Genomic DNA, 23,632 nt, shown 5'->3' on the forward strand with positions numbered 1-23,632 from the left:
GAGGAGGAGGAGGAGGAGGAGGAGGAGGAGATTGGATTTATACCCCGCCCTTCACTACCGAGCGGCTTACAAACTCCTTATCAGAACTACGGCTTGCCCAGGGTCATCCAGCCAGGTGCAAGTGGAGGAGTGGGGAATCAAACCCGGTTCTCCCAGATTAGACACCGCGCACTTAACCACAACACCAAACTGGAGGAGGAGAGTTGGGTTCACTCAGACCTGGATAGCCCAGGCAAGCCTGATCTCGTCAGATCTCAGAAGCTAAGCAGTGCAAACCAAGTGCGAAGCTAACAACATTTTAAAAGATAGATTCAGGTGGGTAGTCGTGTTGGTATGAAGCAGGAGAACAAGGTCTGAGTCTAGTGGCACCCTTGAGACCAACAAAGTTTAATTCTGAGTATAAGCTTTCAACTCAACACAACAAACCTTTATTGGCATGACAGCAGCAGCAGCCTTAGGTACAGAGGCGATAGGCACGCAAAACAGTTAATTCACTACCCCTTCTGCCAAAAAAGAACTTCTCTTCCTATACGCTCTGTAAAGGGAGTTTGCCACCTCTTTGATGGTATCAGTCCTGTTTGAGGCTAGAAGGTTCATTATCTTACTTTCCTCAGATTTGCCCCCCAGGGTTTGCAGTATAGGGCCGAGGTGATAAGCGTGAAAATGCTGGTAAAATCTACAAGTCAGAAGTACAGGGTCCGTTCCTTCAATCTCCTTTAGCCCACAGGGACATAAACTGTCTGGGAATGGTATTTTTTAAAACCTCCCATATAACACAGCTGAGGGGAGCACATTAAAACGGGCCAGTGTGAATACTCTTCTAATATAAAGGTAAAGGTCTCCCTTGCTCGAAAGCCAGTCGAATCCGACTCTAGGGTTGCGGTGCTCATCTCCGTTTCAAAGCCGAAGGGCCAGCGCTGTCCGAAGTCGTTTCCGTGGTCATGTGGCCGGCATGACTAAACACCAATGCAAAAAGAACGCTGTTCCCTTCCCACCGAAGTGGTACCTATTTATCTACTTGCAGTTTCTTGCTTTCGAACTGCTAGGTTGGCTGGAGCTGGAACTAGAGACGGGAGCTCACCCCGTCTTGCGGCACCCGGGTCTTGAACTGCTGAACTACCGACCTTGTGCACGCTTCTTCAGTATCTGAAGTGGTATCTGAAGAAGTGTGCGTTGCACACGAAAGCTCACACCCAGAATTAAGCCTTGTTGGTCCTAAAGGTGCCACTGGACTCAAACTTTGTTCTACATTTTTAAAAGACAGTGGATTTGGAGTCGCGATTAGATTTCGGCTGACTGGGTACACCTAGGACATTTTAATCTCAGCCTTCCTCCAAGAAATTCAGGGTCGTGCGCACGATTCCCCCATCTCCGTTGCATCCTCACAACAACCCTGTGGAGGAAGGCTAGGCTGAAAGTGCACGAACATCCCCAGGTCCCCCAGAGAGCTTCACGGCCAGTGTTCCCTCTAAGCTGATTTAGTGTGAGCTAGCTCAGTTTTTTAGCCTCCAGCTCACAGATTTTTTTGTCTTAGCTCAGGGAGGACGGCTCCAGATCAAACTAATTTATGCAGTAGCCAAATCACAGTAGCTCACAGCTTTAATGCCAGTGGCTCACAAAGTAGAATTTTTGCACACAAGACTCCACAGCTTAGAGGGAACATTGTTAACGGCACAGTAGGAAATTAGAACTGGGGTCTCTCTGCCCCCTCCCTTCTGTTGGTACCACCACTCCGAGATCCTGACCACAAGAACCTACCTTATAGAGGGAATCCTTGTTCTGTTTCAGCCTGATTCCCTTCTCGCGTCTTAACTGCCCTGTCGTCTTCATCCCGGTCCAAGAGTCCTTCTCACCCACAGGCTTCAGCAAGGAAGTGACCGGATTGTAGAAGGTCGGGAGGGATACGGGGTACCAAGTCCGCATGAAGACAATGTCTGGAACGAGAAGAGAAAGGTGAAGCTTTGGACGCAGCGGCTCTCAGTTAGGCGAACTGTGCAGAGCTGCTAACAGAGGAAAAAAGTAACCAGAATTCCACGTTGCACAGAAGGACGGATATACTGAACCTCAACCCCCCACCCCCCGCAGCCTGAATGGTGCGATCCTTTCTAACATCTCATTCTGCTGCCTGTCTACACCAGTCCTGCCATTTGTAAACCAATTAACTGTCTTTTCCCCCTGCACAAATACAGCCAACAGAAGAAGATGTGAAACTCCCTCATAATATCCTTGAGCAAAGGAGACAGAAACATGCTGTCTCCAAACCGGGCGTTTACTCCAGATTTTAAAAGGAAGACTGTATGGTCATGACGTTTGGTCACTAGATGACAAATTTAGCATCCATGAACCAAAAACCGCCAAAGGCCGGTTAGGCGTTAACAGTTAAGAACGTCAGAGTAGGATTGGTGAGAACCGTGTTCAAATCCTCCCTCAGCCATCGAGCCTGCTGGGTGGCCAGAAGCCAGTCACATTCTCCCTCGGCCTTCCCTACGCAGATAAGGAAGCTGTTGTGGTAAGAACAAAATGTATGCAGGGAGAAACACGGACACTGCTCTTAGCTGTCTGGAGAGAGGAGGAAGATTAAAAAGTGATAGAAATCGTCTTCGATCAGGAATAATGGGGGGGGGGAGAGAATACATTCATTTAAAAGATTTATTAGTTGCCTTTCTTCCTTGCAGAACTCAGGGAAGTTTACAACGTGAAGAACACGCATCTAAGGGACTGTCAGAACCCACAGCCAACAACGAAGTACACGCATTCAGGAACGGTAACACTTTTATTGCAGAGCTATAGATGCAGTAACATAAGCACTGTTAAGAATGGCGGCGGCCCCATGGGCATAATAGGATATAGGGTATTCATACGCAACCCCCCCCCCCAGAGCACTGGCCAATTAGGCACCCTCCCGCGCGCGGGATAAAGCTTGGAGACCGCTAGGTAGCTAAAGCTGAGAGCAAGGGAACCTTTACCTTTTCTTCCTTGCAGAACTCAGGGAGGTTTACAACGTGAAGAACACGCATCTGAGGGACCGTCTCTCCCCGTATGCCCCTCAGAGAGCCCTGCGTTCAGCCGACCAGCATCTTCTGGCTGTCCCCGACCCAAAGGACGTCCACTTAAGAGCCCCCATGGCAGCGTAGCTGACAGGGACCGTCTCTCCCCGTATGCCCCTCGGAGAGCCCTGCGTTCAGCCGACCAGCATCTTCTGGCTGTCCCCGACCCAAAGGACGTCCACTTAGAGCGCGTTCAGACGGGCCATTTGAGCCGGTATACGGCCCGGTTAGAAACTGAGTTTATACTGGCGATCAAAGAGCCAACATCTGCCTCCTGTCCCTAACCGTCTCAACCCCCCTTTAAACCAGGGTATTTTGCTACCAGGTCCCCAAGTGGTGTTTTCCTGCTGCTCCGGTTCCAGCCGCATTTCCCCCCTATACTTAAAATTAATATCCCTTTAAAACCCGAAATATACCTACTAAATATGATCCCGGATAGCATTAAAAATCACAAATCTATAATTATATACATATTGACGGCAGCAAGGATCTTGATAGCAAGGCGGTGGAAATCAAAAGATATACCATCTATAAAAGAACTTAAACATAAAATACTGGACATTGCGGAAATGGACAAATTGAGTCTGGAATTGAATAACAAACTCAATACTAAAGATGGCTGCCTGTGCGCAGGCCCAAACGGGGAGGGGAAAAGCCCGCGTGGATGGTGGGGAGTGATGTGGCTGCGTGGTGATCCGGAACAAGGAGGTGAGTGTGATCGCAATTCTTCCAGGTTAAAAAAAAGTGCATTGATATGATTACAACAGCTAGAATGATATATTCTCAATCTTGGAAACAAGAAAAAGTACCAGAGATCTGGGAATGGATAAAAAAAGTTAACTTTCATGGTTGAAATGGACAAAATGACAAGAAAACTTAACAATCAAGAGGCAGAAGAATTTTTCGCAGATTGGAAAGACTTCAAAGACTATTTGGAGAAATATTGGAAGGCGAAGAACAACTTATTTAGCTTTGACAACTATTGATAGAAAGATATTTAGAATGTGTATAAGTGTATAAGGATAATAGTGTTACCTAATAAGTTTAAGTAATAGATGAAAGGTGAAGGGAAATGGGAATCAAGAAAAATTAAGGAGGGAGGTTGGAGCACTGCGGGAAGCCAGAAGAAGAGGGGGGAAGATAGGGGTAGAAAAGGATATAAAATGACTGAAAAAAATGTTATATTGTTTGATTGGATGTTATATCCTACTAAAAATTGTTATTAAAAAAAATGCACGGGTCGTGTCGTGGGCTCTGAGCCAGAGGCTTAAAAAACTGTGAGCTGGCTCACACTAACTCAGCTTAGAGGGAACACAGATCGCAATTCTTCCAGGTTTTAAAAAAAGCGCATTGGACCGAAGCAATTTACACCGCTCCCGGCACGTCGTCTGACCGCACCCTCAGCCTCAACCAGGGCCAGGGCTTTTTCTGCCCTGGCCCCTGCCCGGTGGAAAGTGATCCCGTTTGAGATCAGGACCCTGCGAGACTTCTTAGTTTCGCATGGCCTGTAAGACAGAACCGTTCCACCAGGCCTACACCTCCCTGGGGAGACTGTTCCATAACCACGGGCCTGCCACCAAAAAGGCCCTCGTCTTGTGTGCTCACCACACAGTGAAACTCAGACTTCAGTTTCCTTATTAAGTGCACAAGTTAAAACAACTATTATCCCTGACGTGGTAGCTTTAAAGAATGGTGCCATTTCAAACAAACAGTTCTCCTTGCACACATGAATCCACTGAATTACCATTTCAGCAATTTACCATCACAGAAATAACTGTGAAACGAGTTCCACGGACAGGAATTTGGGAATGCAAACGTGAATTGCGGCAGTGCCTGAGGAGAGCCACTTGAAACAATCCTCCTCTCAAACAAGCTTCACGTACGGAAGAGGAATGACTCTGCTTACCACTCATCAGCAGCTTATCTTCAAAGGTGGCCCTGAAAGCTCCCTCAGGGGTCCGCAGGGCCTTCTTGATCTGTCCGCGGATTCCACTCACGGTCCGGAGGGCCGCACCTTCGAACCTGGCCACTTCCAGGACGGAGGTGAACATCCCCTGTACGCCGTGAAAGAGTAATGAATGAAGTGGTTTGTGAAAAGGCTGCCCACTTATCGTGTGGCACTTTTTGGAAACTTAGAAAAAATATATATATTGTACAAACACAATCACTCAATCTATGCGAAGTGCTACATTAGGGGAACCTGGGCATGCCCGGTGGGATGTTTCTTTTAACAGCAGAATCTGAGGCAATATTATGAGTTGACTTTGAAAATCTCCTCAGATTCCAAAATGGCTTCCCCATGATGCACGGGGAACTCTGGGAATGCCTGACGTGCCATATAGAGTTCCCTCACCTTTGAAGCCTTTGGCCAATGTGGCATGCTATTAGCATTTGTTGGAACTGCAACTTGCTTACACTTCAGCCATTACAGAGTTAAATGTTGTTTGTTAGGAAACAGGATGTTACGTTACATAATGTATTCAAGGCAGGAAAGTTTATGGAAGTTGTTTATCCTAATGAAGTGACCTGTAACCTTTGTATTGGTTAACTAACAACTTGTTTGTGGAAATGCTTTGATCTAGCATTAATGTATTCACAAGGTTTATGGCCCTTTGTGTGAACAAGAGAGGAAGTTCTCTACTGGAAGCCAACACACATAGAAAGATGTAGCTGTTAGCATATATTACAGGAAGTAACTGCTAGTATGTAACCTTTTATTTTATTTCTTTTATCCAAAGTACCATACCCATGTTTTATTTTGCTTTATAGTAAAGATATATTTTTTTCTTTTAAGAAGTGTGGCTCTTGTGTTTGCAATACGACCATCGATCCTGAATCTAAGAATCCCAACAGCATTTAATCTGCACTCAGAAAGACTGAAGATGTAGCTCTCATATGTCTGCAGATATTCTTTTAAGACACTTACCTTGATAAATGCCGTATTCTTGTAAATTTTGAATGGGAAGCCAATCAGTTTCAGTTTCTTCACAACCTTTATTGACTTATCCAAGTCAAGCACAACTCCAGTAGCCGCTATCCGGAAATCGGGCTGAAAGAAAATGACACTGGTGACTTATAGTCCGTTGGGTCTGGACACAGGTAAAGGTAAAGGTTCCCTTACTCGAAAGCCAGTCGAATCCGACTCTAGGGTTGCGGTGCTCATCTCCGTTTCAAAGCCGAAGAGCCAGCGCTGTCCGAAGATGTTTCCGTGGTCATGTGGCCGGCATGACTAAATACCAAGGCACACGGAACGCTGTTACCTTCCCACCGAAGTGGTACCTATTTATCTACTTGCAATTTCTTGCTTTCGAACTGCTAGGTTGGCAGGAGCTGGAACTAGAGACGGGCGCTCACTCCGTCATGTGGCACTCGGGTCTCGAACTGCTGAACTACCAACCTTCCACAGCCGGCAGTTCAGCGTCTTAACCACTTGAGCCACCGCAGCTCCTACCTTTGCAATTACCCTCAACCAAAAGAGTCATGTTTACTTCCATCCTTGGCCTGAGGCCTGCACCTCAGGAAGGCTCACAGCTTCCCTGTTCCCTGAGAGCCAGTTTGGTGTAGTGGTTAAGTGTGCGGACTCTAACCTGGGAGAACTGGGTTTGATTCCCCACTCCTCCACTTGCACCTGGCTGGATGACCTTGGGCAAGCCATAGTTCTGACAAAAGCTGTCCTTGAAAGAGCAGTCCTCAAAAGAGCTCTCTCAGTCCCACCTACCTCACAGGGTGTCTGTTGTGGGGAGGGGAAAGGAAAGGAGTTTGTAAGCTGCTCTAAGACTCCAAGTGAAAGGCGGGGTATAAATCCAATCTCTTCTTCATCTGGCAATGGCTGTTCCAAGGTAGGAACAACCTGACAATCCTTAAGGAGAGCCAGTTTGCTGTAGTGGTTAAGTGTGCGGACTCTAACCTGGGAGAACTGGGTTTGATTCCCCACTCCTCCACTTGCACCTGGCTGGATGACCTTGGGCAAGCCGTAGTTCTGATAAGAGCTGTTCTTGAAAAAAGAGCAGTTTCTGTCAAGAGCTCTCTCAGCCCCACCTCCCTCATAGGGTGCCTGTTGTGGGGAGGGGGAAGGGAAAGGAGTTTGTAAGCCGCTCTGATACTCCTTTGGGTAGTGAAGGGCGGGGTATAAATCCAACCTTCTCTTCTTCTTCACAAGCCCCACCAGGCAAGGGTCTTTCTCTCTCTCTCCTGAAACATGGGGCAAGGACCACATGGGGGAACAGTGCTGAGAAGAGCCATGGTGGATGGGAAGGGCACACCAAATAGCAATAGGGGTTACCCAAGCCACTGAGTGAGTATTCCTGTTCTAAGACCTCTCTGCGTGCCACAGAACTTGAGGAGAAGGATTCCCCAGACTGCAACGAGGCTTCAGAGCATGCAGAAGTGGAGAGTCTCTTCGGTTTCTTCTGCCTGCCCCGAAGACCGGAGAAGCAACCTGAGAAATCCTCCTTCCCCTCTACTAACTGGAAGTTTGTCAAACGGGGCTCTCGAGCTGGCCAGAGTGCTTCTGCTTGCTCCAGAGCGCAGCAGCCGGACCCGAGAATCCCTCCTTCTCTCTGCCATGGGGAAGAAGGGTTGCCTCTGGGGCCAAGCAGGGCCCTTGCCGGAGGGCTGGGGGCACATTTCCCAGAATGCACAAGTGCAATGTAGTAATTGTGCAACCGCTTAAATACAACATGATTCCATTAAAGGGCAAGCTCTGGATCCAGTAGTACTTCAGGGACCGACAAGATTTCCAGGGTATAAGCCCAGACCTGGATAGCCCAGGCAAGCCCGATCTCATCAGATCTTGGAAGCTAAGGACACTGGTGACTTATAGTCCGTTGGGTCCGGACACAGAAAACCCATAATAATCAAAAGATGTTAGACTTGAGAGAATATAGCCCAATTCTTGGTTCGTTATGTTCAGGGACCCATAAACTACTAGCCAAGTCACAGTATGGCATCAGTACTGAACTTGCTGTTCTCTAAGTATAAGTGGTACTCATTCCATAGTAGTACTTCAGGGACCAACAAGATTTCCAGGGTATAAGCCCTGGCCTGGATAGCCCAGGCAAGCCCGATCTCATCAGATCTTGGAAGCTAAGCAGGGCCGACCCTGGAAAGTAACATAAGAACATAAGAGAAGCCAATGTTGGATCAGGCCAAAGGCCCATCCAGTCCAACACTCTGTGTCACACAGTGGCCAAATATATCAGGTGCCATCAGGAGGTCCACCAGTGGGGCCAGGACACTAGGAGCCCACCCCCATTGCCCCCCCCCCAGCACCAAAAATACAGATCATCCCTCGCCCCAGCCCGAGAGTCCCTATCTATACCTTGTGGCTAATAGCCACTGATGGACTTCTGCTCCATATGCTTATCTAATTCCCTCTTGAAGCCGTCCATGCTTATAGCCGCCACCACTTCCTGTGGCAGTGAATTCCAAGTGTTAATCACCCTTTGGGTGAAGAAGGACTTCCTTTTATCCGTTCTAACCCGACCGCTCAGCAATTTCATTGAGTGCCCAGGAGTTCTTGTATTGTGAGAAAGGACCTCTTTCTCTACCTGCTCTATCCCATGCATAATCTTATAAACCTCGATCATGTACTGGAATGAGAGACGTCCAAAGAATACCGGGGCCGGGAGGCAAAGGCAGGCTGTATCAGCCACTTCTCTAAACGTCCTCCATGCCCCAGTAGGAGTCGCCAGAGGTCGCCATGACTTTCAGGCACGGGCACACACACACGAAAATACCACACACACAGACTTCCAGGGTGTAAGGTTTGGAGAGTCAACGCTCCCTTCACTAGATATGAGGCTGCTGTATCTCATAAAGCAACATCTGGATCTCAAAATCTTATACCTTGGAAATCTTGTTGGTCTTTAATGGTGAACACATGAAAGCGGCTTTATACCGAATCAGATCTTTGCCTACAGTGGCTCTCCAGGGTCTCAGGCTGAGGTCTTTCCCATCACCCACTACCCGATCCCTTTCACTGGAGATGCCGGGAATGAACCTGAGACTTTATTCACGCCACGTGGACGGCTCTGCCACTGAGCTACCGAACTTCAATCTTGCTGTTCTGACCAAATGCGGCTACCCACCAGAAACTATTCCCTTAAAAATACCAGCGGATTTAATGTCACGCTTCATGAATGAAATCCATCATTATCTTAAGCCGATCAGAAGCCGTCGGTGGGGAAACACTTACCGTCGTCCCACTGACTGACTGGATTGCCAGACACCCTGTCCCTTGTGGAGTGATAGGACCTGAAAGACAAGATTAGCCGAAATCTTCCGTTAGGGTCATTAAGGGCGCATCTCTTCCCTGCTAAAAGCAACATGAAATCTCAAAAGACAGTGTCATGATCTGGGCTGTGCCACCAGAGGCCTACTAGGCCCAGGGAGCCTAGCTAGCAGTAGGTGAGGCTGGGCCTACAACTCCCAGAAGCCCCTGAGACGTTTTGGAGCCAAAATTGACCAATAGGGAAGAAGAGGGCTGGGGAACAAAAGGGCTGGTGCCAGAGCAGAAGCTGTTCTTTCTTCCAGAGGGCAGAGCCAGAAGGAAGGCTGCTGCAGGGAAGAAACCCTCATCCTGAGGGAAGAGTGAGTAGTCTAGTGCCACTTGGAATAGTGAGCTAGGGACAGTATATATTTAGACGCGTTAGGGCATTTGATTTCTTTCCTTTTCACCCACTGACTGTTATAATTCTGCACCCGGTTTGTTTGACCTCCTATAAAATAAACCTTTTCCTTGTTGTACTCCGCCTGTTATTCGGCCAAAAGGGAGGTCTGAAGGTCTTGGGAGGGTGCTCTGGGCCTTCTCAAGGGAACCTAAATCCAGAGTGGTGGCAGCGTCAGGTGACACTCCCACCTGAGCCGTGACAGACAGGATGACGGAAGCACAACAGGGATCCTCGGGTCTGGGCACAGGAGGGGGGGCAGACGGCAGGGCAGTAAATAAGCTCAGGTACTCAGCACACCTGATTAACCAGCACCCCCCATTCCCCACGAATACCAGATGACCAAGCTTTTACTGACCGCCGACTTCAACTGATCCCACCCACCCCTGTTTGAAACACTTCTGACACAACCCAGCAAGATGATCTGGAGAAAATGAAATTATTACGCAAACTCAATTGTCACCAATCAACACTTAGGTGCAGAAGCCTCTGGCCGGAGGAACAAGCAATTTTCAAGACCGTCCCGGCCAGGGGTCATTTCCTGCGGGAGCGCACAGGAGCGGAGCTCTGGCCGTAAGGAGCCCAGGGGGCAGGCACATGCAACAAGCCCCACCCCCTGCTCCCAGCAGCCCTCAGTTGGGCCATGAGGAGCAAGAAGCAGCCAGGTAAGTTGCAAACCCCCCCCCCCGGCCCGCCTTCAGGTACACGCTCTCCCTCCTCTGTGAGGGCAGATCTGCGCGTTCCCGCCAATAGCTAGCAATCCAAAACAGTCCAGTGGAGCCTGAGCGGTGGGTGTTGCCTTCTGACACACTTCCGGTGATGTCAGGGGGTGTGGCATATGCAAATAAGTTATGCTCATGAGCTCCTGCACCTCTTTTTCTACTAAATGACCCCTGGTCCTGGCCTCCTACATACAAACCTCTTTGCATTTCACACGATCCTACACTGTTGTGTGAGGTTACCAGCCATTTCTCAACATTTGTTTTAATAAATCAGGTCCATCTCCTCCCCCACCCCACCCCCAGAGGCTCTTGGCCCTTCCCCACAAGCCAGCAAGTTGAGGATCTCGGGGCCGATGTGTTTCTCCTTACCCCAAAAAGACGCTCCGCAATGCATGTGCTGAGGTGTATACTTGAGCAGCCTGTGACGACCGTTGTGGTCCTCGATGTAATACATGGGGATGGTTTGAAACCGCCTCCAGCCCAACGAGAGAATCAAAGGATCGCGAGTCTTCAGTATTTTCTTATACCAGCGATGCTTCTTCAGGCGCATCTAGGTCAAAAGCAAGGCACGGTTTTATTTAAAGCAAGCCTTGGAATTAACTTCAACAGGTATCGCCACGTCCCCCACCCGGCTTCAATTTCACCTTTACTGTATGTGTGTGTTTATGGCCAGGGTCCAGCCTACCTGAGGGACCGCCTTTCTCCATATGTTCCCCCAAGGGCACTACGGTGGGGGAGTCGTCATCTTCTGGAAATTCCAGGCCCTAGAGATGCTAAATTTGCGGTCACCAGAACCAGGGCATTTTCGGTGGCGGCTCCTACCTGGTGGAAGGAGCTCCCAGAGGAGATCCGGGCCCTGCGGGACCTTTCTCAGTTCCGCAGGGCCTGCAAGACGGAGCTCTTCCGCCAGGCCTTTGAGTAGGAGCCGCCGCCACCACTATTCCACCATTGCCATCTATGCACCGTTGTACTATCACCACAATTGTCTGGATTCCACTGGGGGGCAAGGTGTCCCTGGCACAAAGTGGATGATAGATTTCAGGAAAGCTACCGCTGCGTTTAAGATCTACCCGTCTTTTGTTTACATTTGTATTGTAAATCTGTATTGTATTTTACTGTTTTATACTATTTGTTTTTATTATAATCTTGGCACACTGTGCCCTTGTCTGCCGCCCTGAGCCTTCGGGGTAGGGCGGGATATAAATCCAATAAATAAATAAATAAACGCTGCATGATCTCGAGCTCCTCAGCAGACGAATCAAACAGAACTGGCACGGAGATTAATGACGTACATTAGGGTTCCCCGACCTGGTGCCCGTGGGCGGCCATGGCGCCCGCCAAGTGTTTTGCGAAAGTGAGCCGGGCCAGGTTGGGCTTCCGACTGGCCGCACTGATTTTTAAAAGCTGCTTGGTACGGCGCAACGATCTTCACTGTACGACTGAAGATATACAAAAAATACAAAGGTAGTCTTCAAACGACCTTTTCATTTTAAAAGGCATCCTGTTACAAAACAGCTTTTGCCTGAAATGCTGAAGAATTACTGTTAGCGTTATGCACAACCTCACTTCCTGAGTTTTTTTTTGGGGGGGGGGTTCACCTCCACACCTCTTGTGACAGCCATTTTGTGGCTGCATCCACCATTCAGTGTCCAAATTCCAAAGGTGCCTGCAGGATCGAAAAGGTTAGGGGCCCCGGACTTACAAGTAACTCAGTAAAGGTTTCACCCCTCCCAAAGCCAGTCGGTGTAGTGGTTAGGAACGTGGACTCTAATCTGGGAGAACTGGGTTTCAGTCCCCACTCCTCTACATGCAGCTGCTGGTGTGACCTTGGTTCAGGCATAAGTTCCTTCAGAGCTGTTCCCTCAAGGGCAGTCCTCGAAAGAGCTCTCTCAGCCCCACCTACCTCCCAGGGTGTCCGTTGTGGGGAGGGGAAGGGAAAGGAGATTGTAAGCCATGTCGGGGACCCCAGCCTAAAATTTAGAGGTCAACTTGGTCTATGGATTGCCAGAACAGGAACCAAGCAAGGAGGATTCCTATGTTGCAGTAGATTCAAATACGATCCTTACAAAAGAGACAGCTGAACTAAGATACCAGGAAGCCTGGCGTTTCTCCCACACTCTGTTCAGAACAGACCTTGACGTCCGGGAGAAAAATGAATATATACAATTGTACATACAGGACACATTATGTATGGCGGCACATGAGAACCTAACGCCACAAGGAAGACCACACAAAGTTGTGACTGCATACCTGCACATAACCGACGTTTCCTTCAGTGTTCCCCAGGCCTCCCAAGATAACTGGATAGTGGGGGTCAAAGTTCAGCACTAGTTCACAGGGGACGCCCTCAATTTCTACTCGGATATACATCCCGGGCCGGAAGCCTTCGTACTGCACTCTGGTCTCGTCGTCTTGATCTTCAAACTCAGCCCGGTTAAGCTGCACAACAGAACGAGGAAAGGAAAGGGGGCAACAGTGTGTATTTGTAACTTTGAACGTTTTATGAGGCTTTATTTGGGCCCCTACTAGGTTTTTACGTGTGTTTGTAATAAACACTCTTTTGTACACTTATATATGTTTTTAACTTTTGGCCCTCAATAAGTTTTGAAAACTTCCTTTGGAGGTTTGTGCTTCCCTTGATAAGAGCCCTGCTGGATCAGATCAGTGGTCCATCTAGTCCAGCATCCTCTCTCACATATCGGCCAACCAGTTCCTCTGGAGGGCCAACAACAGAGCATAGAGACCGAGGCCTTCATAAAAACATTGGAAGTACCCTGCTGGATCAGAGCAGTGGTCCATCTCGTCCAGCATCCTGTCTCACACAGTGGCCAATGAGTTCCTCTGGAGGGCCGACAACAGGGCACAGAGGCTGAGGCCTTCCCCTGAGGTTGCCTCCAATTTGGTGAGCCAGTTTGTTGTTGTGGTTAGAAGCATGGACTCTAATCTGGGAGAACCGGGTTTGCTTCCCCACACCTCCACATGCAGCTGCTGGTGTGACCTTGGGTCAGTTACAAGTTCTCTCAGAGCTGTTCTTTCAAGAGCAGTCCTCAAAAGAGCTCTCTCAGCCCCACCTACCTCACAGGGTGTCTTGCTGTGGGGAGGGGAAGGGAAAGGAAATTGTAAGCCACTCTAAGACTCCGAGTGAAGGGCGGGGTATAAATCCAATCTCCTCCTCCTCTTCTCTTGGCACTGGGATTCAGGGGTTGACTGCCTTTGAATGTGGAGGTTCCCTGTAGTCACCATGGCTAGTAACTACTGATAAAACCTATCCTCCCCGTTATCTACCTAATCCCCTTTTAAAGGGAATACCCCCTCTTCTGAGTGAAAAACACATGCCCATCAATGCTCCCTCTAAACTGTGGAGCCTTGTGAGCAAAAATTCTACTCTGTGAGCTCTTGGCATTAAAGTTGTGGGCCAGCGATTTGGCTGGTGCATCCATTAGTTTGCTCCGGAGCCCTCCTTCCTGAGCGAAGGCAAAACTGTGCGAGCCAGAGGCTAGAAAATGGTGAGCTAGCTCACACTAACTCAACTTAGAGGGGACACTGACGCCCATCACAAATGACCACGCGGTGTCAATTTATGTCATACTTAATGACAATATTTAACACTAACATAGTACTTTCTTAAATGTCCGAAGTGTTACCTGCACATTACTTTATAGCTGCTGCAACCACCACTGCCCTATATTTGAAACCGAGGAAGAGGGGGAAGAGGTCTCCGCCTCCCGCTTGACCTCACCCAGCTAGTTTAATGCAGAAGCTAGATTCAAACCAGTGACTTAGTTGGGCTCCGCAATGGATTGTGGTCTTCTGGCTGGCCTTCATTTAAAAAAAAAAATAGCACCTGGTTTCTGTATCGGATTTTTGCTTCGGCTCCCCGACGTTTTTGGTTACTCATTGGCCGGCTCTCGCCACCCAGCGCCCACTCTCCGCCCAGCGGGACGTCCCTACCTGCGCCTGTCTCAGCATCTCTCCTTTCAGATCATCGAAGTAAGTGGCATCCCCCTCGTCGTACTCGGCGTCAAACATCTCCTTCAGTTTACGTTTCTTATCCATCCGCTGCTGCTGCTGCTTCTCCTCGGCTTCCTCGGTCCCTTTCCCCCCGCCCGCCTCTTTCTCCTCTCCACTTCCTGCCTAGTAAGAAAAGAGAGAGAGAGAAAACGTGTCTCATCCAAGACGTTTTTCCAAATGTCTACAGCAGACAAGGTAACGAAGCTGATTGGATAAGATATGGATTTTTGTCATTCAAGGAAGAAGGCAAAAAAGGACGCTTTTCACGAAGACACTGTGGTACGTCATGCTACGTGGTGCCCAGGCCGGCCTGATCTTGGCAGATCACGGAAGCTAAGCAGGGTCGGCCCTGGTTAGCACTTGGATGGGAGACCACCAAGGAAGCCCAGGGTCACTACACAGAGGCAGGCAAGGGCCAATCACCTCTGAACATCTCCTGCCTTGGAAACCCTACGGGGTTAGCCTTGACAGTGCATTCCACCAACAATGCTATGTTGTATCTGCTACAAAGAGTTCAGGGGGGGTAAGTTCTTAAAAGGAAATAAATTAAAGCCACCCCTCTTGGACACCAGAGAACATGTTCACTGTACTGAATGGAAGAAAATGTAGATTTCGTGGTTCTTACACCGGAGTGAAAACCAGCCTCAGCTTGCCACCTTTGCCCTACACATGGAACAGAACGAGGTGGTAGAGTCCTGATACGGATTAATGGACTGTACCACTTCAGACTGCGGGTGAGGAATCACATCTTTAAATGCCAACCTGTAGAGGATTGATCTGTTTTAAACGCCAACTGGACTCAAACAGGAGGAACGTTTCAAACGCCGTCATTATTATCAATAATGATGATAATGACGACAACAACAACAACAACAACAACAACAACAACAACAATAATAATAATAATAATAATAATAATAATAATAATAATAATAATAATAATACTTTCAATTTATTAATCGCTTTACCCAGTGGGCTCAAAGCGATGTACAGTTATATATTTTAGACAGGGGACTAACAATGTTCATAGGGGATAGGGAAGATAACATATATTCATTTAATCGCACACGCTGTCACTGCATGGAGTAAATGTCTTCTGGCTTGGCTCAGTCATTTTCCGAACAGCTGCTTTGTCGACCAGGCTTCAGGACCCGTATGTCACATCGCCACACTGCCACCGCCTGGCCGGAAACATCCACTGCAGGGATTTTTGTAGCCGAGAAGTTCTTTCGCCTTTTTCCGACCTCAGCCAGGACGTCCCGACTGTCAGCTAACGCCCTCCCACAAGGGAGATTGGCGTGCCCACCCTCTCTAAGGAGTGGTTCCCATTTTATCTACTCGCCGAAGCTTTCGAATCGCTGGGTGGACGATGAGCTGGGGACAACAGGCTGGCTGCTCACACCAGCGCGGGGCTCGAACTAACACAGTTCGGATGTTAAGACAGTGGGATATACCCACTGTGCCTTGAAGTTTCAAATTTCTCTTTCACTGCAGCTTGACCGGCCAGCATCTTGCAGGAACCTGGGCGGTTCTGCCAAGGACACAAGGGAACGGGCTCCACGTCACTACAAAGCACTCCAGCGGTTATTTGGGCCCACTGATGCTACACAAAGTAAGGAAATTGGAAGTGATGGATTGTGGGCCGCTGAGACCCGCTGGGTGGTTCAAGAACAATGATGATCCCCCACAGTTCTAGAGAAAATGCTGAAAATATGCAGCATTTGACAGGCCATGGACGCTTCTGAATAAAGCTTCTCACGCTCAAAGACAATGGGTCAAAAACTAGTTTATAGTTATAAGACAAAAATTAATCAAATTGAATTAGTTGTGTTAAGTTAAAATTTTGTTCTCTTGTGTGAGGGGAAACTGTAATTGTCTTCTTTGTGTGTTTCTGTTGTTTGTTTGTGTTTGGAAAACCAATAAATATACTATAAAAAACCCCAAAAAACTAGGCGACAGCTCAGTCCATCACTGACCACACTTCTCTCCCCCTCCCATAATACTAGAACCCAGGGTCATCCACTGACGCTGAAAGGTGGGAAACTCGGGGCAGACCTAAGTGTTTCTTCACACAGAGCACAGTTAAACTGTGGAACTCACTGCCAAGGGATGCGGTGATGGCCGCCAACTCGGAGGGCATTAAAAGGGGAGTGGACAAATTCATGGAGGACAGGGGGTGTCGACCTCAAATTGCACCCCAAACCCCCCCCCCCCAGTGGCTACAGGCCTAGGCCCATCTACGCTTTAATGATGCTCCATTTGCGGAACACTTAATTTACAAAAAGGAAAAAAAGGATTCTCCTCAAACCTCGTCTCCTTGATCATCCGGTCTGCCCTTGTGTACAGTTCCTGTTTCCAGATCTTCAAAATCACCGTATAGCTCTTCTGTAAAAAGCAGAACATTGTGTAACTGGTGTTTTTTTTTAAAAAAAAAAAATCTCTGCAATCAACAAACAGGATTTCTTCTGCCACCACCCATCAGTCTATCGAAGCTTCCAGTTGTACACAAATGGCAAGCCTTTTGCTTCCATTGCAGGCTTCTCTCAAATCAGCTCATTTGGAGTACTTTCAGAAGATCTGAGACCTACTGGTCCACAACAGATGACGAGTGTTCCCTCTAAGCTGAGTTAGTGTGAGCTAGCTCACAGTTTTTGAGTCTCCGGCTCGACGCATTTTCCCCTTAGCTTAGAAAGGATGGCTCCAAAGCAAACTAACTGATGCAACAGCCAAATCACTCACTCACAACTTTAATGCCAGTAGCTCAAAAAGTAGAATTTTTGCTCACAAGGCTCCACAGCTGAGAGGGTGCATTGCAGACGACCACCAGAACCAGAGAGGGAGGGGCCGCGGCTCAGTGGCAGAGTCTCTGCTTGGCATGCAGAAGGCCCCAGGTTCAATCCCCAGCATCTCCATCTTAAAGGATCAGGCACTAGATGATTTGGAAGACCCCTGGCCTGAGACCCGGGAGAGCCACTGCCAGTCCGAGTAGACAATGCTGACTGTGATGGACCCCGGGTCTGATTCAGTAGGAGGCAGCTTCCAATGTTCATAAGACAATATGGGTTAGATCCTCCAGAGTAAACGTTCTGCTCGGGCAAGGCATTTTTTTTTCCAGAGGAAAAGAATGTCCCTGCCTCCCCCCACCCCAAAGCAGCCCACAGACCCCGCAAAAAAGTTACACCATGGGGGATGTCTCCTCAGGAACAACATGAGGGGCAAATTGGGAGGTCTGCAGCAGGAAGAGAGCATGGGTAGAAATGACTCCACTCTTTCTCTTTGTGGAAAATTTAGCCTGGATCCAACCCTATAGGACCAACGGGCTTTTGTGGGGTTAAGGGGATTATCTCCTTGAAGAAATAACATGTCCTTCCCGGTAGGTTAGTGGAGCTGCAGTGGCTCAAGTAGTTAAGACGCTGAACTGCAGGCTGTGGAAGGTCAGTAGTTCAGCAGTTCGAGACCCGGGTGTGCCGCATGATGGAGTGAGCTCCCGTCTCTAGTTCCAGCTCCTTCCAACCTAGCAGTTCGAAAGCAAGAAATTGCAAGTAGATCAATAGGTACCACTTCGGTGGGAAGGTAACAGTGTTCCGTGCGCCTTGGTGTTTAGTCATGTCGGCCACATGACCACGGAAACGTCTTCGGACAGCGCTGGCTCTTCGGCTTTGAAACGGAGATGAGCACCGCAACCCTAGAGTCGGATTCGACTGGCTTTCGAGCAAGGGAGCCTTTACCTTTATCCGGTAGGTTCAGGAACCACCTGTGAAAGCGTTCAAGACAAGCTCTCAGCCTAGCCTACCCTTCACAATGTTTCTTGGTGAGAGGATTAAGGGGGGGGGGGAGATATGAAAAGTTGTTTCGAGTCCCTGATCTGGGAGAAAAGTGGGATTATAACTAATAAAATAAAGAATGTGTGTCCGTCTTTTCTCCATTTCTGCCACCACTGACTGTAAACAAGCCTCTCCCACCAGCCATGAGAGTCAGCGTGGTAAAGTGGTTCAGAGTAGCAGACTCTAATCCGGAGAGCCGGGTTTGATTCTTCGCCCCTCCCCGGCGTGAACCCTGCTGGGCTGCCTTGGGCCAGTCACAGTTCCCTCAGAACTCTCTCAGCCCCACCTGCCTCACAAGGTGACTGGTGTGGGGAAGAGCCAGCGTGGTGTACTGGTTAAGAGCGGCGGGCTCTAATCTCTAATCTGGAGAACCATCTTAGAGATCTGGGCTCTAATCTGGAGAGCCGGGTTTTGACTCTTCACTCCTCCCCCCCATGGAGCCTGCTGGATGACCTTGGGCCAGTCACAGTTCTCTCTCAGAACCCTCTCAGGCCCACCTGCCTCACAAGGAACTTGTAGTGGGGACAGGAAGCGAAAGGCGATTGTAAACCGCTTGAAGTCTCCCTAAGGTAGAGGAAAGTAAAAGGTAAAGGTTTCCCTTGCTTGAAAGCCAGTCGAGTCCGACTCTAGGGTTGCGGTGCTCATCTCCGTTTCCAAGCCGAAGAGCCAGCGCTGTCCAAAGACGTTTCTGTGGTCATGTGGCCGGCATGACTAAACACCAAGGCGCACGGAACGCTGTGACCTTCCCACCGAAGTGGTACCTATTTATCTGCTTGCAATTTCTTGCTTTCGAACTGCTAGGTTGGCAGGCGCTGGAACTAGAGACGGGAGCTCACTCCGTCATGCGGCACACTCGGGTCTCGAACTGCTGAACTACTGACCTTCCACAGCCTGCAGTTCAGCGGCTTAACCACTTGAGCCACCACAGCTCCTAAGGTAGAGAAAAGCGGGGTTTAAAAGCCTACTCTTCTTCTCGAAATCCCTGTCCCTCAACGCAAGTAAAGTTTTCCCAGGAGTCCTTCCAATATCAAAGCTTCCTCCAAAACACTCCCACGCGCACAGTTCAAAAAGAAAAATTATCAAGGGAAAGTGTCCGCCTTACCGTCGTCTTTCAACAGTTTGGCTGCGTCTTTGTCGGCTTCCCAGTTTCCTGTCACAAAGCAGTCCCGGATGCTGTCCATGACCTGCCCAAACGGGAGAGCTGGGTCAATACGCCTGCTACTCATTGCAGCGGCGAAACTGCTCAACATTTGACCCCCGTTACCTGCAGTCATTTTAGTACGGAGCCCACAGACTGAATGTTTAAACTACAGCCCACTGCTTGTTCTTCCACGAGTTTAGAGCGGTCCCTTCTTGCCCCTTCTCAAGCAACAGGGTTGCAAAGGCCGTTTTTGGCCGCCATGTTCACCAGAAGACAGGCGACGGGTAGCTGTGTTGGCCTGAAGCAGCAGAGGAACGGGGTTCTAGCCACTGTCTGACACAGAGTGTGGGACTGGATGGACCACTGGCCTGATCCAACATGGCTTCTCTTATATTTTAGCTTTAAGAAACAAAAACCAACCTCATCTAAGTCCCAATCTTTGGGGGCTTCTACTGGGAACTTGGAGCAGTCGAGGGCGTCAGCCTTTCGCTTGGATTCCTTGTCAGGGCGACTGACGCGGAACAGCCCTCCAAGCTCTCCGCCGGCTTTGCCTTCATCCTCCTCATCCTCAGCCACTGAACAAAACAGCAGCAATAAGTTAAAAAAACCCCAGTAATATACCCAAGTTACAATAACGTTTTCAATGCTTTGCACAGCAGGTTTGCAACACTTCCAGCAATAACAGAACAAACTAGAAATATCACACCTGGCAATGTTCCCTCTAAGCTGTAGAGTCTTATGAGCAAAAATTCTGCTTAGTGAGCTACAGGCATGAAAGTTGTGAGTGAGTGATTTGGCTATGCCATAAATTAGTTTGCTCTGGAGCCATCCGTCCTGAGCTAAGAAACAAATGTGTGAGCTCAAAGGTAAAAACCTGTGAGCTAGCTCACACTAACTCAGCTTAGAGGGAACACTGACACCTGGTAGCTCTTTTATTAATTGGACCACAGAAAAGTAAGCCTAAGAAATCAGGAAAATAAACCCAAACTCAAACAGGGGTGTATGAAAAAAGGGCTAGAAGAAAAGGTTACATGCTCACAACTGCAGCCAGTCACGTTCTTTTTCTCTCTCCTCCCCAGGTCTGTACAGTGAGCCACTTTATAGGATCAAGGGATGCAAAGCGTTCTGTTTTTTGTTTGTTTTTTACCTGTCCCATAAATAAGTTTACGGAGACTGGGAGCCGACTGCTGCTGTCTCAGAAACGCTTCTGCTGCTTTTTGCGTAAGGTCTTCTTTCCATTTAAGTGCGCCTGAAAGAAAAAAAGACAACGTTGCTTACCTGATCCGTGTTACGCGGGAAGCAAGTATAATGAAATGCAAACCGGGAATTGCTTCCATGAAACCTATTTTGTTCCTTTATTCGATAAATCAGTTTTTGTTTAAACATATCCCAGAATTCAGTACAGTCTTTCCTCAGGGCCACATCATCCTCTGAAGTGCCCAGATCCTGGGTCATACAACCAAAAGAGAGAGAATTGGAATTTTTAATTCCTGGTGGCAGCAGAAAACTGCCAAGTTTATATACACGGAGGGTGGTTTAAAGGAAAAACAGTCCCCCCAAATAGCAAGCACGCCACACTCATCTTGCTTAAGTTATGTTAGATCTGTATGTCAGGAGTATGAGTTTCAGATAACTGACGGCAAACGTCTATTGTGGTTTCACTGACCTCAGTCATCCATCTAAAGAGAAGCATGGAAGCTGCTGGTAATCTAGGGAACAAGCCAGCTTCCAGGGCTTCTCAGATATGGCTTCCTGACTGGCACACACGAGGATGTTTGCCCACAGCTAGCCCTACATGGCCTGGGGCATCTGAAGGACCGCCTTCTCCCACACAGTATTGCCTGAGAATTACGATCACAGGGAGAGGCCCTCCAGATTGCCCCACCAATCGAAGAAGCTTGTATGGTGGACACACAGGACGGGGCCTTCTCAGTGCTAGCCCCTATGATTATGGAATAACCTCCCTAGGGAGGTGCACCTGGCCCCCTCCCTCTCCACCTTCAGGAGGCAGTTGAAGATTGTTTTATTTAGCCTGCATTTGACTAAGTTAGTTCTTTATTGTGTTTTTAAAAATATTTTAAATTGCTTTTCACTACAAATCTACGAAGGGTGGGGAAATACGGGAGACTGAACTATGCATAAAATATAAGGCTAAAGCAAGGATCATGTTACATATAAATATCAACTGAGTCTTCCCACCTTTAAAAGCACTACATAAAAAGAATGTTATTGTATATAATTATTTCAAAAATAAACTAATTAAATCACAATTAGCCAAGCTAGGTGCATCCTAGTTCCATTATCTGAAAGACTTTCAGTATTAAACTAAACATCGTATTTTTTAATCTCGTGTTTGCTTTTATCATATTTCAGTTTCACTTTGTGAATTTTAGGAGTTTTCTTTAAAAGGAGCTGCGGTGGCTCAAGTGGGTAAGACGCTGAACTGCAGGCTGTGGAAGGTCAGTAGTTCAGCAGTTCAAGACCTGTGATGCCGCATGATGGAGTGAGCTCCCGTCTCTAGTTCCAGCTCCTGCCAGCCTAGCAGTTCGAAAGCAAGAAATTGCAATAAGATAAATAGGTACCACTTCGGTGGGAAGAAGGTAACCGCATTCCGTGCGCCTTAATGTTTAGTCATGCCGGCCACATGACCACAGAAACGTCTTTGGACAGCGCTGGCTCTTCGGCTTGGAAACAGAGATGAGCCTAGAGTCCTAGAGTCGGATTTGACTGGCTTTCGAGCAAGGGAAACCTTTACCTTTACTTACTTTTTTCTTTATTGTGTTTTTTTATAACGTTTTATTCATTTTGCAAACCGCCTTGAGTTCTACAAGGGAGAAACATGGCCTATAAATGCTTTAAATAAATAGTCAGGATTCAGGCGGCCAGGTCTTTCAGACCGTCAGGGCTGCATAGGGATTAAAGCATTGCATAGTGCTTAAAGTATTGCACTAGGATCTGGGAGACCCAGGTTTGAATCTCTCCACTCTGCCATGGAAATTCACTGAGGGATCTTGGTCATTCACTCTCTCAGTCTAACCTACCCCACAGGGCTGTTGTGAGGATAAAAACAAGGAGAGGAGAACGATGTAAGCTGCTTTGGATCCCCACCAGGGAGAAAGTAAAGGTAAAGGTTTCCCTTGCTCGAAAGCCAGTCGAATCCGACTCTAGGGTTGCGGTGCTCATCTCTGTTTCCAAGCCGAAGAGCCAGCGCTGTCCGAAGACGTTTCCGTGGTCATGTGGCCGGCATGACTAAGCACCAAGGCGCACTGAACGCTGTTACCTTCCCACAGAAGTGATACCTATTTATCTACTTGCAATTTCTTGCTTTCGAACTGCTAGGCTGGCAGGAGCTGGGACCAGAGACGGGAGCTCACTCCGTCATGCGGCACCCGGGTCTCGAACTGCTGAACTACCGACCTTCCAGCCAGCAGTTCAGCGTCTCAACCACTTGAGCCACCGCAGCTCAGCGAAAAAAGTAAGGTATAAATATCTACATTTTTAAAAATATGACACAATATCAATAACTCACACAGGGGTGTATGAAAAAAAGGCTAGAAGAAAAGGTTACATGCTCACAACTTCAGCCAGTCACGTTCTTATTCTCTCTCCTCCCCGGGTCTGTTCTGTGAGCCCCTTTATAGGACCAAGGGATGCAAAGCATTCTGTTTTTGTTTGTTTTTTACCTGTTCCATAAATAAGTTTACGGAGACTGGGAGCCGACTGCTGCTGTCTCAGAAACGCTTCCGCTGCTTTTTGTGTAAGGTCTTCTTTCCATTTAAGTGCACCTGAAAGAAAAAAATACAATGTTGCTTACCTGAGCGTGTTACTCGGGAAGCAAGTATAACGAAATGCAAACCGAGAATTGCTTTCACGCACTTTCTATTCACTTTAGCCATCGCTTGCAAGTGGATTTTGACCATTTCACCCAGTAAAATCCAGTTGCAAAGGGCACTGAAACCAGATTGGAAGTGCATTACCCAGTGTGTTTGAAAGTGCCTGAAGTCTCACCTCAGCTCCTTTTCCACTAGAAGACTCAGCATGAAATAGACTGACTCAGTACAGGGCCTTTTCAGGGGCATCCCCATGATTATGGCATAAGCTCCCCAGGGAGGGGCACCTGGCTTTCAGTTTGCAAGGCCTGAGCAAGGCTGTTAACGTTAGGATGTTTTGGAGGCCCGTGACCTCATAGGGTCGCCGTTAAGTCGGAAGCAACCTGGCA

The 23,632-nt window shown here is 48.2% G+C and overlaps 1 protein-coding gene across 1 annotated transcript in view; it reads right to left on the reverse strand.

The window, feature by feature from the left end:
- The window catches only part of BMS1 (BMS1, ribosome biogenesis factor), a gene marked incomplete at its 3' end in the record, with an annotated part of 54,347 nt that overhangs the window by 6,432 nt on the left and 24,283 nt on the right, over positions 1 to 23,632 (reverse strand). Inside the window, exons 10-20 of the mRNA XM_015411447.1 lie at positions 20,561 to 20,662; positions 19,834 to 19,988; positions 19,375 to 19,456; positions 16,757 to 16,830; positions 14,389 to 14,571; positions 12,688 to 12,876; positions 10,807 to 10,987; positions 9,244 to 9,302; positions 5,974 to 6,096; positions 4,954 to 5,101; positions 1,759 to 1,934 (exon numbers count right to left, since the gene is read on the reverse strand). Coding sequence (XP_015266933.1) covers positions 1,759 to 1,934; positions 4,954 to 5,101; positions 5,974 to 6,096; positions 9,244 to 9,302; positions 10,807 to 10,987; positions 12,688 to 12,876; positions 14,389 to 14,571; positions 16,757 to 16,830; positions 19,375 to 19,456; positions 19,834 to 19,988; positions 20,561 to 20,662 — 1,472 coding nt within the window. The remainder of the gene's footprint in view (positions 1 to 1,758; positions 1,935 to 4,953; positions 5,102 to 5,973; positions 6,097 to 9,243; positions 9,303 to 10,806; positions 10,988 to 12,687; positions 12,877 to 14,388; positions 14,572 to 16,756; positions 16,831 to 19,374; positions 19,457 to 19,833; positions 19,989 to 20,560; positions 20,663 to 23,632) is intronic.

Source organism: Gekko japonicus, unplaced genomic scaffold (assembly GCF_001447785.1).
Source record: "Gekko japonicus isolate JY-2015 unplaced genomic scaffold, Gekko_japonicus_V1.1 scaffold3955, whole genome shotgun sequence".
Taxonomy (NCBI): Eukaryota; Metazoa; Chordata; class Lepidosauria; order Squamata; family Gekkonidae; genus Gekko; species Gekko japonicus.